At 44.4% G+C, this 15371-nt stretch overlaps 1 protein-coding gene and 1 non-coding gene across 2 annotated transcripts; one reads left to right on the top strand and one right to left on the bottom strand.

The window, feature by feature from the left end:
* Window positions 1-5397: 5397 nt before the first annotated feature.
* On the bottom strand, window positions 5398-9356 carry LOC125721494 (uncharacterized). The gene is made up of 2 exons (XM_048997441.1): window positions 8642-9356; window positions 5398-7106 (listed from the first exon to the last, which is right to left on the bottom strand). Exons 1-2 carry the CDS (start codon window positions 8647-8649, stop codon window positions 6341-6343), a joined length of 774 nt encoding a protein of 257 aa, XP_048853398.1. The 5' UTR covers window positions 8650-9356; the 3' UTR covers window positions 5398-6340.
* Window positions 9357-13325: 3969 nt separating this feature from the next.
* On the top strand, window positions 13326-13408 carry trnal-uaa (transfer RNA leucine (anticodon UAA)). Its single transcript has one exon. It is a non-coding gene; the product is annotated as a tRNA-Leu (tRNA).
* The last annotated feature ends 1963 nt before the right edge of the window (window positions 13409-15371 follow it).

A 15371-nucleotide genomic window follows, 5' to 3' on the forward strand; every position in this document is an offset into this window, starting at 1 on the left:
AATTTAAAACCCAAGTACTGGAATACTTTGCCAAACAGAATATCCTGATGAGCAAATTAATTTCATTATGAAACTTTAAAATAAAAGTTATTTTTGGTGATGGTAACTTTCAATTCCCCACGATTCCCCAGTTCCAGTCCTGCAGGCCTAGTCTGCACCCAGATTTTAATACTCAAACACCTTATTCAGCTCACCAGCCAATTGCCAGGTTTAGTAGGTGTATTTGACAGGTCCTTGCAAACTGGTTCTCCAGGACTGGAGTTGGGGAACCCTGATATATAGCATTATATACTGTATATAAAAAAATGTAATCATAATTGTGGGGTGTATTTTTCTAAATCAGATTTTCAGGAACTGGACTGATGTTTTTGTTTGTGTCATTTTTTTTTTAAATATATGTATCATACTACTGTGTTTATTTCTCCCACAGTAAAATAAAGGACATTCTTTTTTTGTCAAGAAGAGCAAATAAAGCTGAACAATGCATCATTGAAGTAATAAAGTTTGTCCGTTTTATCAGTACAGATGCAGCTTAACTGTGAAGTTGGACTTTACTTAGGAATACCATTTCTATGCTGTTATACTCGTATGGGTCATTTGTCTTTGTTGTGTAGCTGTTAATTGTCTCCAAATGTCATAAACTCTACTTCAGAGAAAATCAAGCTCTGATAACAGTGTGTGAATTGTATGTTTGTGGTGTTCTGCTTTCCATGTACAGTTGAAGTGCTTTTCATACTCTTCACTACCTCTGTTACAATTCAGTAAAACACAATTTTTCCCACCAAGTGACATTTGTTATTAATTCATTTTGGGTAACTTGGGAAATTCATGTTTAAAATCAGTTTTTTAAACAAGCCTGGCTCTGAGCACATAACATTTTGCATTTATACATTTATAGTGTCACTTGTTTGCATTTTTTTCCCTTATATAACATGTGGTAACATCATCAAAATCATACTTTAGCTAGTTGATTTTTTAAAAACTGAACTGCACTTTAAAGTGTGACCAAGTGCTACTCTGTACTTCTGTACTACTGGTAGAATCTGGAGGCCATTAGCTGGGAAAGATGAAAAGAATTGAGGTATGAACATTATGTAGTGAAGGCTTTGAAAATAAATCTGCCGATCAGCTGGCTGTCATGACTTTCACAGTCACAAATAATCCATGTTGTTGCACATTTAAAAACGATGTCTATGAATAGATATGAAGGTTATCAAAAGGCTACAAAAAACACTGACAAATCCTGACAATCCCCAGTCATAGCAACCACTTTTGAAAGGCCAATACATCAAAATGTATTAGAAAAAATATTGTAGGTCAATGAAACGTGTCCCACCCCAGTGGTTAAATGACACAGAATTTGATGCACTTCCCAAAGGTGTGGCCCCAAGTAAAAATACCAAGTTTGGCCTCAAAGGACCAAAGAATTGCTGAGATATTTTAACACACAGTGATTGGCGGCATCACCATCAAACTCATTTGAATGTGATGGACAAATCGCTTTGCAAGTCAAAAGTCCCTCAGATTTCACTTATGAGGCTGGGTATTAAGACAATCCATCCATTCATTTTCTTAACCGCTTATCCCACTGGGTCGCGGGGGGTCCGGGGCCTATCCCGGAAGCAATGGGCACTAGGCAGGGAATAACCCAGGATGGGGGGCCAGCCCATAGCAGGGCACACTCACACACCATTCACGCTCACACGCACACCAACGGGCAATTTAGCAAGTCCAATTAGGCTCAGCATGTATTTGGACTGTTGGAGGAAACCGGAGTACCTGGAGGAAACCCCACGACGACATGGGGAGAACATGCAAATTCCACACACACGTAACCCAGGTGGAGACTCGAACCCGGGTCCCAGAGGTGTGAGGCAACAGTGCTGACCACTGCACCACCATGCCACCCCCCTAGGTCAATCCATTCAACAGTTATTAGCCACCAGGCATGTTTACTTATTGCAACACCACCTAGGGGTGGAATGACACTATTTTTGTTCTTATTCCTCAGAATTGGGCCCCAAGTCCAGTCACCAAATCAATTTTATCCAATCAAAGTTTTGTTGAGATATGGCCACACATCCTGTTCAGTGGCTTTGTCATCAAATTATTGGATGATAGTGGCCATAGCATCTGACTTTTAGTAACTTTGGGTCACAATCCCTTCTAGATGATGCACCCGAAATTTGATGATGATTTGATCAACAGCCTAGGTTTCCAAAGAACTTTTTTTTCAGAAAAATTCAAAATGACAATATGACAGACTTAATTAATGAGTGCAATCGAAGTTAGACAAGCCATGGCTTTAAACACACCAAAGATCATAATCCCAGGCTTAAGAATTCAGAATTTACATGCAGAAACATATCTTGAAATTTGACCTGATGGTGTTGCTACAGGAATGAATGGATTAAACCCAAATTTGGTGAGCCAGTATTTTGGATGGGCCTCTGACAGGGTGCCAAATTACAGAGTAGAAGATTGGACAAAATTTTTGGCCTGTGCAAAATAAGTAGGTTTTTTGAAAAATTCTGAATGACAGAAAATCCAATAAGGAAATTAACGGCAATGGATGAATTTGAATGGGGATGAGCAAAGGATTCAGAGGAATGAAAGATCTCAAATCTAGGCCAAGGGGTGTTAACATACTTCATATATCAAGTATAATACCCGTAAGAAATGACTTTATTATAAGAATGTCCGCTAAAGTCAGCTAAAACTGCTTAATTTCATTCTTTTTAGCTTTGCTCTGACTTTAGCTGAGTATTTTGTTCACCCTGGTGCTTGTTGGTAATACCCCAGTGAGTACAGTGCACGCCCCCTCCCCCAAACAGATTCTTCCCAAAAAAACTTCCTTCACGAGGGAAAGATTTGGGATCCATTTAGCCTTTATTTATTTGTAATAGAGTATAAACGACTGACATATTTTAATTAATTACTTACATTCAGTGCTGTGTGTGGTTGTGCATTGACTTTAATAGGAAGGAGTGTCTGCAGGTTGGGGCGGCATGGTGGTGCAGTGGTTTGCCCTGCTGCCTTACAGCAAGAAGGTCCTGTGTTCAATCCCAAGTCCTTTCTGCGTGGAGTTTGCACGCTCTCCCTCTGTTTGTCTGAGTTTTCACCAGGCGCTGTAGTTTCCTCCCACGGTCCAAAAGCATTCAAGAGGGGTTGAATGGTGAGTCTAAATTGGTCCTGTAGTTGTGTGTGCACCCTGTGGTGTGTTGGTGATTCCCCAGGGTTGGTTCCCACTTGTGCCCAGTGTTCTTGGGATAGATTCCAGTCCCCAGGCAACCCCAGTTGGAATTAAGTGGCTTCAGAAAATGGATGGATGGATACTTAACCCCTGTAGAAGCCCATGTAAACTGACATGGTTACTTTTGCCACGCTACATTTATCATATTGGGAAAATTTTAAATGCATAGCAGCGGCCCTTCTACCTCCGACGAGCTAAAAGGTGCGGCACAAGTCCCCTTATCCTCAGGACACTTTATAACTGTGTCATCAAGAGCATCCTAACTGGATGCGTCGCCGGCTGGTATGATAGCCACACCACCTACCCCAGCAAAGCTCTGCAAGAAGTAGCACGGTGTGGGGAATATCATTATGAGATGAGCTTCCTGTCAGGGTCAGCTCCTGTTGTCCCAGTCTTGCATCCATAGCTTCTGGCTTTGACCTTGAATAGGATAAGTGCTACAGCCAATGGATGGATATTCCATACTTACATGCACTTCACACATTAATGTCAAATGAGAGTATAATTTTCTTTACATGCACTATTAAGTATTAACATGGTCTATATGAGTAATTATGTAACTAATATTAAATAAATTTAAAGAATATATACCATGCAGTGTTGGCCTCCCATCTGCAGGGTAGGCCACACGAATCCCAGCCATAGTCTGTGCCTATGTGTATAGACTTTGCATGTCCTGAATATGTCACATTAGACATGGATTGATATCAAGCTTGGTACTTCATGATTAAAGCTAAATCAATAACGTAAAACATTCCCATTTAAATATTCAATTGCTTTGAAAAAGGCCTATTTACCAATTAAACCAGTAGCAATAGCACACAAATCCATTAAATACACAGATTAAGTTTAATTTGGTCTCAGATATTACAAAACCTCATGAATAATACACTGACATTAGGTCCATATATTTGTGTGTTTTTTTTCCCATTAGCCCAGCCTACTTTTTGTCTCTGGGGAAAAGGATACGAATTAACTCGCATGTACGCTAAACATGACTTTATACACAAACACGGAATGTAGTGTCCAGTGTTCAAACTCATTGATTTCAGGTCATTTTCACCTGTTGAAATGATTGAAGACAACAAAAAGATCATTTAAAGCATAAATGCATTTATTTTCTAATTAGATGTCAGCAAAACATTAAACATTTGTATGTAGTAATTGCAAGAAAACAAAAAGAAAACAAAATGTACCATTTTAAGTTTCTGGTACTGTGACATAACACTGATATAAGCGCATTTAACAACGTTACACATGACAGGCTAAACTATTCCTTCTAAGCTAGGTATCCTAAACTCAGTACGTCCAAACAAAAGCAAAAACAGAAATACTGTCACAGGTCCAGGGTGGATTGAGAGCAACAGCGTGTCATGGAGCAAGCAGAAACAGAGAGTGGACGACTCACTCAGGGATTCAAAGGAGGAAAGGGGATAAACACTAGAGACACTAATAAAAACAAAAGCAGACCACGAGGGGTCAAAAACAAGACAAGGAACAACAGTAATCAAATAAGAAATCGGTCGGTGGGTCACAAGCTTTTTTATTTTTTTTCCCTCCACCACCCCCCCTCTGCGGAGGACCACTTTATTGTGCCCGAGATGTTATTTCAGGTGGAGTCTAGGACCCAACCTGACACGTGTGTATAGACAAACAGGCACACACATATACAAGCATACGTTCCCACCCTCATGCAGACATAAACAAATATTTACACATTCACCCAACATTTAGACACACAGAAATGAACGCTGTACACATACTCTCACTCCCCATATATACTCTATGTGGACCACTATTTTTCCTCTGGCGAGGAGACCAGAAGATCACCCCGGACCCCGCAGCAGCCAAGAAGCCCACCAGCCCAGACCCCGACCTGACGGCCAGCTCTTCCTCTCAGCCCCAAATGGCGAACAGGGAACGGGGGTGTGAAAAGACCCCATGCCCCCCTTCGCCCGCTCAGATGTGGTGTTGGTGTGTGTTGTTCTAAAGTGCTTTTAAAACAGGTGAAGGGCATGGCACTAACCACCCCCTGCCCACCAACAGCTGGTGTTAGCTCGGCCTCTCCCCAGAGCCCTCAATGTCTATGTGTGATTAAAATTGAGATGTGGGCCCTGGCACACACATTGACAGGTAAGGCTGAATGAACAGACCGCCCTCTGGATGCCATTCTGTGTGCCCATCCCCAACGCCCTAAATGTATGTGTCATGAGAGAGTAAGTAATGAGAGTGTCTACGTTGTAGTGTATGAATGAGGTACAGGTGGTCGCGAGGGGACAGAGGAGGAATACCTAACCTGCATCCCAGCAACGCACCTACACCTCAAAGCCCTACATGTGTGGTGGTGTGATGGAGCGGGAGGAGGGAAGCATTTAGGGATGGGGAGGAAAGGAATGGGTGGGGGCAAAATACCTCCCCCCCCGGAGCCAGCTCCCCCGCTGACCCCCATAGGCACTCCCCGTTCCCCGAAACCCATCCAGGGAGGGGGGCCCAGGCCCATCCAGACCGGGGCCCAAGGCAGCAGCACCACCGGGCCCCACAGAGCCCAAGGCGCCCCACCGGACCCCACTACAAAGGAAAAGCTACCCCCGCCCCAGCATTCAGTCAACTCCCAGACTGCACAAGACAAAAGACATCCAAAGACATTGTACCTCTCTGAAAGGTAGAAACGTTTCACCGCTCGTCCAAGCAGCTTTGCATGTGCAAATGCACAACCCCTCACTCAACAGAGGTAGAGGCATTAGGCACAACCTGTCTCCAATTTAACCTGCGACCCTCTCATCATTTGCCAAAACAAAAATAATTCCCAGGAAAAAAACAGACCCAATTCACACCTCCACCAGGTGGACCACCCTTAACGACCCACTCTATTGGAGTAGGAGGGACTGGTTACATCTACCCGCAACTCCCCCCCCCCCCACTTTGTTTCACTCAATGAGCCCCCTTAGACTACTTACCCAGGAGGATAAATATGTGGACACTTACTACCTCCCTCAGTCTGAAGAAGCTGCTTGGATGAGCAGCGAAACGTTTCTAACTTTCAGAGACAAGTCCAGTTGCCACGAGTCAACCACCAGAGAGTATGGCCTAAGGTTGCCTGGTCCTTCTGTTCCTCTGTGGTGAAGGGTACCTTAAGGGTACCTTCACCACATTGCCATTTGTTACTGACACCTTCACATTGCCTGCTTCTAAATCGCCAACGATCAGTTCTTCCAATAATAATTTGTCCACCTTAGTTTCAACAATATCCAAATTTATAGCATTCAACTGGAATTCACTGTTTATAACTTCTACTGCCACATCCACAATTTCCAATTCAAATGCTTTTTCAAAAGCCTTTTCTCTAGTCTCCTCCACTTCAACTTCTCCAATTTGTACTTGCACAATTTCAAAATTAAATTTACTTTGATCTAAATATTCGAGATCAAACTGGCAGAGGTCTACCAGCACAGCTCCTATCTTCAGACTGTCTTGATGGTTGTCTACAGGCTTTATGGAGATTGTCCTGTTATTTATCACAAAAGCCTCCAACCCATGTACATCTATCCCCTTATCCCTCCCAAGCTGGCTAGTGGGTGGAGTTACTTGGGAGCACTCCTCTTCATCACCCCAGCAGATGATCTCTTCCCACTTGTCCCAGGCTGCCCAATAAGCATCATCCGTCCAGCTAACTGCCTTGGCAATTCGCCTTCGGGAATGTGACTCAGTGGAACTGTCAGCCTGGTCAGAAGGTGATTCTGCTGGGGAGCACAGCTCTTTCTCATCTCCCCAGTCAATCACCTCTCCCCACTTGTCCCAAGTTGCCCAGTATCTGTCATCGCTCCAGCAAACAGCTTTCTCCATTCGTCTGATTCTGAATGAGGAAAAACAACATACAGGCAATGCAATGGAGCTGTCAGTCACTCCTGACATGTGGACTACACTTCTGCACTGACCCACACCTTCCCAATCAACAACCGCATTACTGCACAGGCAGAGCTGCTATCTTTGGTCAGCTGGCTGGCGTGAGATTCTCAATTCCAGACAAGTCTGCACATTCATCTCCATATGTGTAACAGTCTTACTACCTTGTAAATAGTCTGGATGGTTTGCAGACTACCCCAACACTTTTGATGGAACTAATTTTAGGTTTATAATGGAACAAAACAGATTGACTACAAGACATCTTGAGTGAGGGTTGGAAACCCTGCATATGACACTAACTAACCTGCACATAAAATTTAAATATAATCCAAACAATATACTGAATTTTACACAAACATATTTCAATATACAGTCATACCTCGGCTCACGAACTTAGTTCCTGACGTGAAAAGTGCGTGACCTCAATCAATTTCTCCCATTTCAAATAATGTAAATGTGTATTATGTTCAATATGTTTAAACTTCAGAAACGCTGCATTTCCTTCAATTTTTAATATTTTTCTGTGACCAAGAATCCATCCATCCATTTTCCAAACCGCTTATCCTACTGGGTTGCCTATTCCGGAAGCAATGGGCACGAGGCAGGGAAAAATCGAGGATGGGGGGGCCAGCCCATTGCAGGGCACACTCACACACCATTCACTCACACATGCACTCCTACGGGCAATTTAGCAAGTACCCGGAGGAAAGCCCACGACGACATGGGGAGAACGCGACCAAGAATATAGACTTAAATTAAAATAACCTTACTTGTAACAAATAATGCTGTTGGCACGTCGAACTGTCGGTGCAGCGGTAAGAAAATCGGGAGAAGACTAACAATAATAGAGGATTTATACATGGAAAAATAAGTTCACACAACACGTTATTCACCATGAACTAGAACATATCGCCGTCTTTCTCTTTAGGTCACTCTATACATACATATATACACTTCGAGCACGCGCAGTACAACTCAACACCCCCTACCGTACAATCAAATTATGACAGACTGTGTACATATAACTGAGAGCATACATTTACATTTACATGCTAACAAATGCTAAATTAAATAAAACATTAAAACTGAGCATACGCTGGTCGCTCGAAAGACGCCAAAACACGGAAAAGAACCACAAAACATCCCCCCAAAAAACTAAACAATCAACATTAAAAGACTGAGTAACAGTCAATGCAGTAATTTCGAAAATATGATTTTTTTAATTATTATTATACTGGACATTTCTTCGCGTTTCAGGTGGTTCTTTGGGGAGCTTTCATTGGACCCTTTTCGGGACGTTTATGGGTTCGCGGCCCGAAACACGGTTCGACATCCGGTACAAAACATTTTGGAACATCTGGTTCGTAACCCGATTTATTCGTGATCAGGACTGTTCGTGGGTCGAGGTACCACTGTACATACAAAGACAGATACTAAATAATAATATAAGTTATACGATAAAATGGGAGCAGAAATGCAACGTACCTTGCCATCTTGGTGCAGAAAAGCAAGTGAAGCTGCGTCTTTCAAACCGGTAGCTTCCCACGTGCGGAGGCATCAAATGTAACCAAGCAACAACATAACTAAATAATAACATCATAATACGTATAGTTCTTATATAATAATGACAGTTTTATAAGTTTTTTATTTACTTTTAGAAGTAAATAAGAAAAAAATTGTGTAAGAACTGCAAAGCAAGAATATAGTAGTAAGCATGAATCACACATTCAGCTCTGGATAATATCAGACAATGACTTAAAGACACGTGAAATGAACTGCACTCTTGGAGTCTGTCTCTCCCCAAAGCACTATGCAAGGTAACTTGTTTAATATGGGAATTATAAAATGACACTTTGGTAACATTTCAAACTGTTGTATCGCGAAACGTAGCGATCAGTATGTCGAACTGTCACGCCCAGCTCGTACGATCCTCATGTGTGCCATGCCCCCCTGATTATCCACGTGTGCTTCCCAATTATACCCAGCTGTGTCCGATTATTTTCGCCCAGTCCTGTCTATTTCAGTCCATGTCTTGCTTTCTTTCCTGGTCCGTCATTGATTTTAGCTTCGTCCCGTTTTAGTGCTAATAAATCCCAGTTTCCCCGTGTTCTGCCTGCCTGCTTCCTGCCCGTGCGATCGCGCTCGCAACCAGCCCAAAACCTGACATGAACAAGGTTATACATCACACAAGCTTCCCACAAGAACCTGTAATTAGACTAAACGCGTACCACACTGGGCCCGGCTGCCTTATACGGCAACCGAGCACGATCGCATCTTGCCCCCTCCCCAGTTCTGCCCCCCTGTTGCACTTACTGGTCTAGACGCGAGCACGTTTTGTCATCAACCTGCAACTTTTTGTGTGAAATAAACATAATGTAATGAACGAATCTGGGCGTGGTCATTCGCTGTCATGTTAATGGGGAACACCGGTGATTAGGATTGGGGTGGGGGAGGGAGAGTTATAAAGAGGATGCCTATGTGGGAGGGGGGGAGAAAAGGTCTTTCTTTGGTCTTGTAGGGAAACTGGGGGAGTTGGAGTAGCTGTCAGTCTGTGGGAAAAGGAACCGTGGTGTGTCCGTCGCCGGTGGTAGACTGGCCGCGGATGAAGTTATAGTTAGTTATGGGGGGGGATAATGCTTTCAGGAAGATAGCGGTTTAAAGGGCTGGCAGCGAAGTACAGCGGGGAGACGAACCCCGTGGACTGAGAGACCTCAACTTCTTTTCCCTGGAGAAAGCGGGGGGGGCCAGGTGTGCCTCTTTCCAGGGGAGTAACCGCTTTTAATGGTGTAATTTTGGAATGAATGAGCGTATGTTTGTGTATGAATTTTATCCCCGGATTGCGGTCGTGAGTAGGAGGGCGGGGTTAGAAGGTGCATCGGGAATGATTTGTTTGCTGTGTGTAAGGGTTTGCACGGGCGTTGTGATTTAAGCTTGCTGTGCTGTATATTTGGATTCTGAGTGGCGTGGGGGGAACTGTGGTTGTATCATTAGAGAGAGATGCAATACCGCTTTTGTCAAAATGACAGGTCGGGTCAAAGGTCACGTTCAAAAGTTCAGTGGGCGGAGCTTATGTTGTAGTGGGTTGAGCTTGGTTGTGTAACTGACGCAATAGCATGTGGATTTAATTATTTATTTATTATTTTAAATGATTGTGGCTTAGGGGGCCTGGGTTGGTTGTGTTAGTGATGCAATGGTATTTGGATTTAATTATTTATTATTTTAAATGCTTATTTTAAATGTTTATTATTTTAAAATGATATTGAGGAGAGTGCTTATGAGTGTGTATTATTTTAAAAATGATATTGATGAGAGTGCTTATGAGCGTGTGTTATTTGAATAAGTTATTATTATTATTATTTTGTGGGGCGCGGGCGGGAGTGAGCGTGGCTGGGTTACCTGATGGAGCGCGAGCGTACGGTGTGCGGTAGCGTGGTAAGGTCCCCGGGCTTCGGAGAATCAGCAAAGGACTTATTCACATACTGGTGCGGTAGCGCGGAAAGGTCCGCACGGCTTTGGATAATCCTCGGAGAGAGCGATGCGGGAGAGCTGAGAGGCGTGCTGCTGCGCGAGTCTGAGAGAAACTGTGAGAGACTGTGGGATAAAATGGTAAAGTTGGAGCAAAGAATGAGAGGAGGAGGTGCAGGGTCTATCGTCCAATAAAAACGCTCGGCGCTAGTTTTGACCGTGTGTTTTTTCCTCACGCGAGCGTTTGTATCACATCGGCGTATGGCGCCAATTTGTAAAGGTCATAAGTCGAGACATACATCGAGTCTGTCAATTTGTCCGCCAGTAAATTCTGCAGGGCCGTGCCACCTGGCCATCGAGGCGCCCCCCTACCCGGCCACGCGGGCCATACATCGAGTCTGACACTTTTGCCCTCCAGTAAATTCTGTTTAAAGTTTTGTTTTCACATACGTCCCAAATTACAGATAATTTTCTTACACAGGCACGAGTAGCATCATCAAGGCCGTACCACCTGGTCATACATCATGTCTGACAATTTGACCGCCAGTAAATTCTGTTTATAGTTTTGTTTGTCATACATGACCGTGCAGATATGGGGTGACAGAGACAATTAAATTGTATTACGTCGAGCGGGGGGCCTTTTCCTCCTCCTAGAGGCATCATCTTCATCCGTACCACGCCCCCACGAGCAGGCCGTGTAGAATATAGGGAGCTTCGCGCTGCAGGGCCAACTCTATCTTTTCAAAAAATACAGACATGTCTGGGACTTCCGAAATGAAAGATTCAACCTCACCTTCTAAGACTCAACAGGAGCAGGAGGCCATTATGCAGCCTCCGGGGGCTCCCAGGAAGATTCATACGGCACGTAGACGGGTACCTATGATGCGACCGTCGGAAGACCCGAGGGCTATCTGGGAGTTGCCCAACGGGAATAAACTGGTCTGCCTCTTTGACAACGTTGCGGAGGAACTGCGCGTCTTTCAGGTCACCGGAGACGGCCCAGACCCCCCGAAAGACGACCCGTATCTGGTGACTTTTTCCGAAACGGAATGGGGAAACTTGAAGACTGTCGTTACCCCGATGATGGAGGAGAGCACCGACTCCGACCTTGAGGTCGAGACTGGAAGAATGGAGATGCACTATAGAGATGCTCGTAAACAGCGTACCACCATTATGAAGTGGGACGTGACCGGGGAGCTGGACAAGAGAATGGTGAATATATGGCAGTGGCCTAAATGCGACTGTTTTGGCCTGAGAATACCGTTTGTGATTTGGATGCAGATGATTCAAGAAAAGTCTGGTTACTACCAAGCGATGTTTAAGGAGAGTCGGGGGCGTAAGCAGATGCAAGAGATGACAAAACCTACGCCGTAAGGACCCCCCTCACCCCCTCACCCGCCGTCGCTATATAAAGTGGACTCTGTTACAACCCCTTTTCACAAACATCATGGCAGCAGCAGCAGCAGCAGCAGCAAATTATAGCGACGGTGAAAGCGGGGACAATGAGGCTCCAGCAGCAACCCTGACCTCTGATCCCGGGGAGCTCCTTCCAACCCCCCCTCCATCACCGGCCTCTGATCCTGGAGAGGACCCTCCGACGCCTGAGATCTGCACGCTTCTCTCCAGACCGGCTCTCTGCCGTGGGATGTTGGCTTGTATTAAGGCTATGATAGTGGGCCTTTTAACCTCAGTCATCAGGAAGCATCAAGAGAGAAACTGCTTCGGCTGCGAGGTGGGGCACCCCAGTCAGAGACAACACCCTTGTCTGTTTCCTCCAGGCAGAAATTACTTTTACATACACTTTGACTCTGTGTTGCGTGACCTCTGGACCGATCGGCTGACACCCGCCTTGACCCACGTTCTATCGACCCTGGGCATCGGAGCGGCCGTCGGCAGGTTGGAGGGGGCAGTGGAAGCTATCCTGTACGATCTGCGTGAGGCCCGCAACGGCATGGTGGAAATCACTCGACTGGAACAAGATCTGTTTGAACAGAACCCAGCGTTTAAGCAGATCCTGGAAGAAGAATTTCTGACTCGTTGGGAGGCCCGAGACTAAAACAAAAAGCATCTTGTGATGGGGAACGGTATCAGCAGACCCTTACGGCGGTTTATGTTAAATGTTTTTTTAGAAAAAGTTAGTCCACTATTGTTGCGTGCTATTGATAAAAGCGATTGTCGGGATGATTATGCTTGTTGCTGCTTTCATAGAGTGTTATTTGAGATTTCTCAAGTCGGAGAAAATTATCAGCGGGGGATGGATTTACTTACTCAACTGATGTCAGAGGGTGAAAGACATTCCCCCGAAAGTCTCATACGCGCTTGTCTATCTTGTATTCCTGACAATGAATTTGACTGTAATCACATTTTTGTATTTTACGCTTTAATAGTAGATGTAGTCACCTCTAAATTTCATGATAAGCAGCCTATCGATGTTAATCAGATGCTTTCTACTCTACATACATGTATCGTTGAAAAAGCCACTATATCCACTTTACTGCATGTGACATCGCTAATCTACCTCAACAACTGTCACGGCTGTAACTAAATGTATACCTGCATTTTGAAAATGTAACCTTCACAAATTGTATACCAGCTTTTTTAAAATATATATATATATCTTTCACTAATTGCAAAAATAAAAAAAAAAAAATTAAAACTTGAATACCGTTGTAATAGTCTTTGTAAATAACGGGTAAAAATGTTGAGCAGGGTGGCCGAGTGGTTAAGGCGTTGGACTTAAGATCCAATGGACGTATGTCCGCGTGGGTTCGATCCCCACCCCAGCTAAACTCTTTTGTAAAATAATAATAATTAAAAAACAAACTACACAATATGGGTTAAATGTAGAAAAAACACACAAAAATTTCACTGATGTTCACTCAGTCTCTTAACAACCCCCATCCACAGTCAGCTATAAAACGCCGCACCCCGCTCTCCCCCCACTCAGTGTGTGAAAAGCATGTCTGTTGCCAAGACTACAGCTCGCGTCTTGAGCAGTTCGTACTATGACCCCAGCCAACCGGGGTCATACGGAGGTGTCTCCAGACTGCAGAGAGCCGTGCAGCAAGATACGGGGAAAAAAGTGGCTGCTGATGACATCAGAGACTGGCTGTCTATGCAAGACAGTTATACTTTACATAAACCGGTTAAAAAGAATTTCCCCAGGAACAGAGTGTTTGTTCCGAGAGCCATGTATCAGTGGCAGGCCGATTTATGCGACATGCAAGGGCTGGCCACGTACATCGACGGGTTAAAATACCTCCTTACTGTGATTGATGTTTTTTCTAAAAAAGCCTATGCTCGCGCGTTAAGAAACAAGACTGGGGCGGCTGTAACCCAGGCCTTTGATTCTATTTTAACCGAGGGGGGCGTCCCCCTCAAGCTACAGACGGATGCCGGTAAGGAGTTTTTAAATGGGACTTTTCAGAAACTTTTAAAAACTCATAAAATCACCCATTTCACTACGGCTAGTGAACTTAAAGCTTCCATCGTAGAGAGATTTAATCGAACGTTAAAAGAGAGGATGTACAGGTACTTTACGGCTAAAAACACCCGGCGATATGTGGACGTGTTGGACGATCTAATAAAGGGGTACAACCAGTCATTTCACAGCGCTATTAAAATGAAACCTGCCGAGGTCAGGCCCGATAATGCTCATCTAGTATTTGATAATCTATACGGTCCCCTGAAGAAAAAAAGCACACGGCCACGTTTTAAGTTTAACATAGGGGACACTGTGAGAGTCTCCAAGCACAGTCAGATATTTGACAAAAAGTACGAGCAGACATTTACGGACGAGTACTTTGTCATATGCGAACGTGTACCCAGATCCCCACCGGTATATAAATTGAGGGACGTGAGCGGTGAAATACTCGAGGGAACATTCTATGAAGCGGAGCTGCAGAAAGTCAAAATATCTCCGAGACGCGCGTTCAAGGTCGAGAAGGTTATAGGCTCAAAGACCGACAGAAAGGGGAAAAAGTGGATTTTAGTACATTGGCAGGGTTGGCCCTCGAGGTTCGATTCGTGGATACCGCGGTCGGACTTGATACAGGTTTAATTTTTTAAAAAAGAGAAAAAAAAGAAAAAAAAAGAAAATGGACGCCCGCCCCTCTTTTTACCTCACGCTACCGTCAAACTCTTGTCTCTCCATCTTCCCCGATAACCAGAGTTCGGATTACACCGTGATGCTCTCGCGACCTATAGAGCTACGGGGGCCTTACGAAGTAGCTCTGGCTGAAATCATGTATTGTTACACGTGGCGAAATGTTACACACCCGGATAATACTTTTGAATTGCGGGATACGGAGGCGGGGGCAAAGAGAGAGGCCGATCCTTTAGTGGACCTACCTTACCTTTTTCCTCGGAAAATTAAAGTGGGCTATTATGAATCTCTGAAACAGATTGTGACAGAAATCAACGCTACGTTAAAAAAATTAGGTACCGAAGTTTCCTTCTCATACAGCGAGATTACACGAAGGGTTAATATGACGGGAAACCATAAATACAAGATCCAATTTAAACCTACTCTGGCCTACATGCTGGGCTTTGAGCCGGGTCACTGGTATAACCTAGGAGGAGGTAGCGGGTCGACCTCACCCTACCCGGGCGACATTCACGCGGGATTCTACAATATGTACGTCTACTGTAACATCGTGGAACCGCAGCACGTGGGGGAATTTGTAGTCCTGCTCCTCAGAACCGTTAAAATAGACGGTGCGTTCGGCGACGTAGTCACTTTGCCGTTCCA

This window comes from Brienomyrus brachyistius, unplaced genomic scaffold (assembly GCF_023856365.1).
Source record: "Brienomyrus brachyistius isolate T26 unplaced genomic scaffold, BBRACH_0.4 scaffold33, whole genome shotgun sequence".
In the NCBI taxonomy this organism is placed as follows: Eukaryota; Metazoa; Chordata; class Actinopteri; order Osteoglossiformes; family Mormyridae; genus Brienomyrus; species Brienomyrus brachyistius.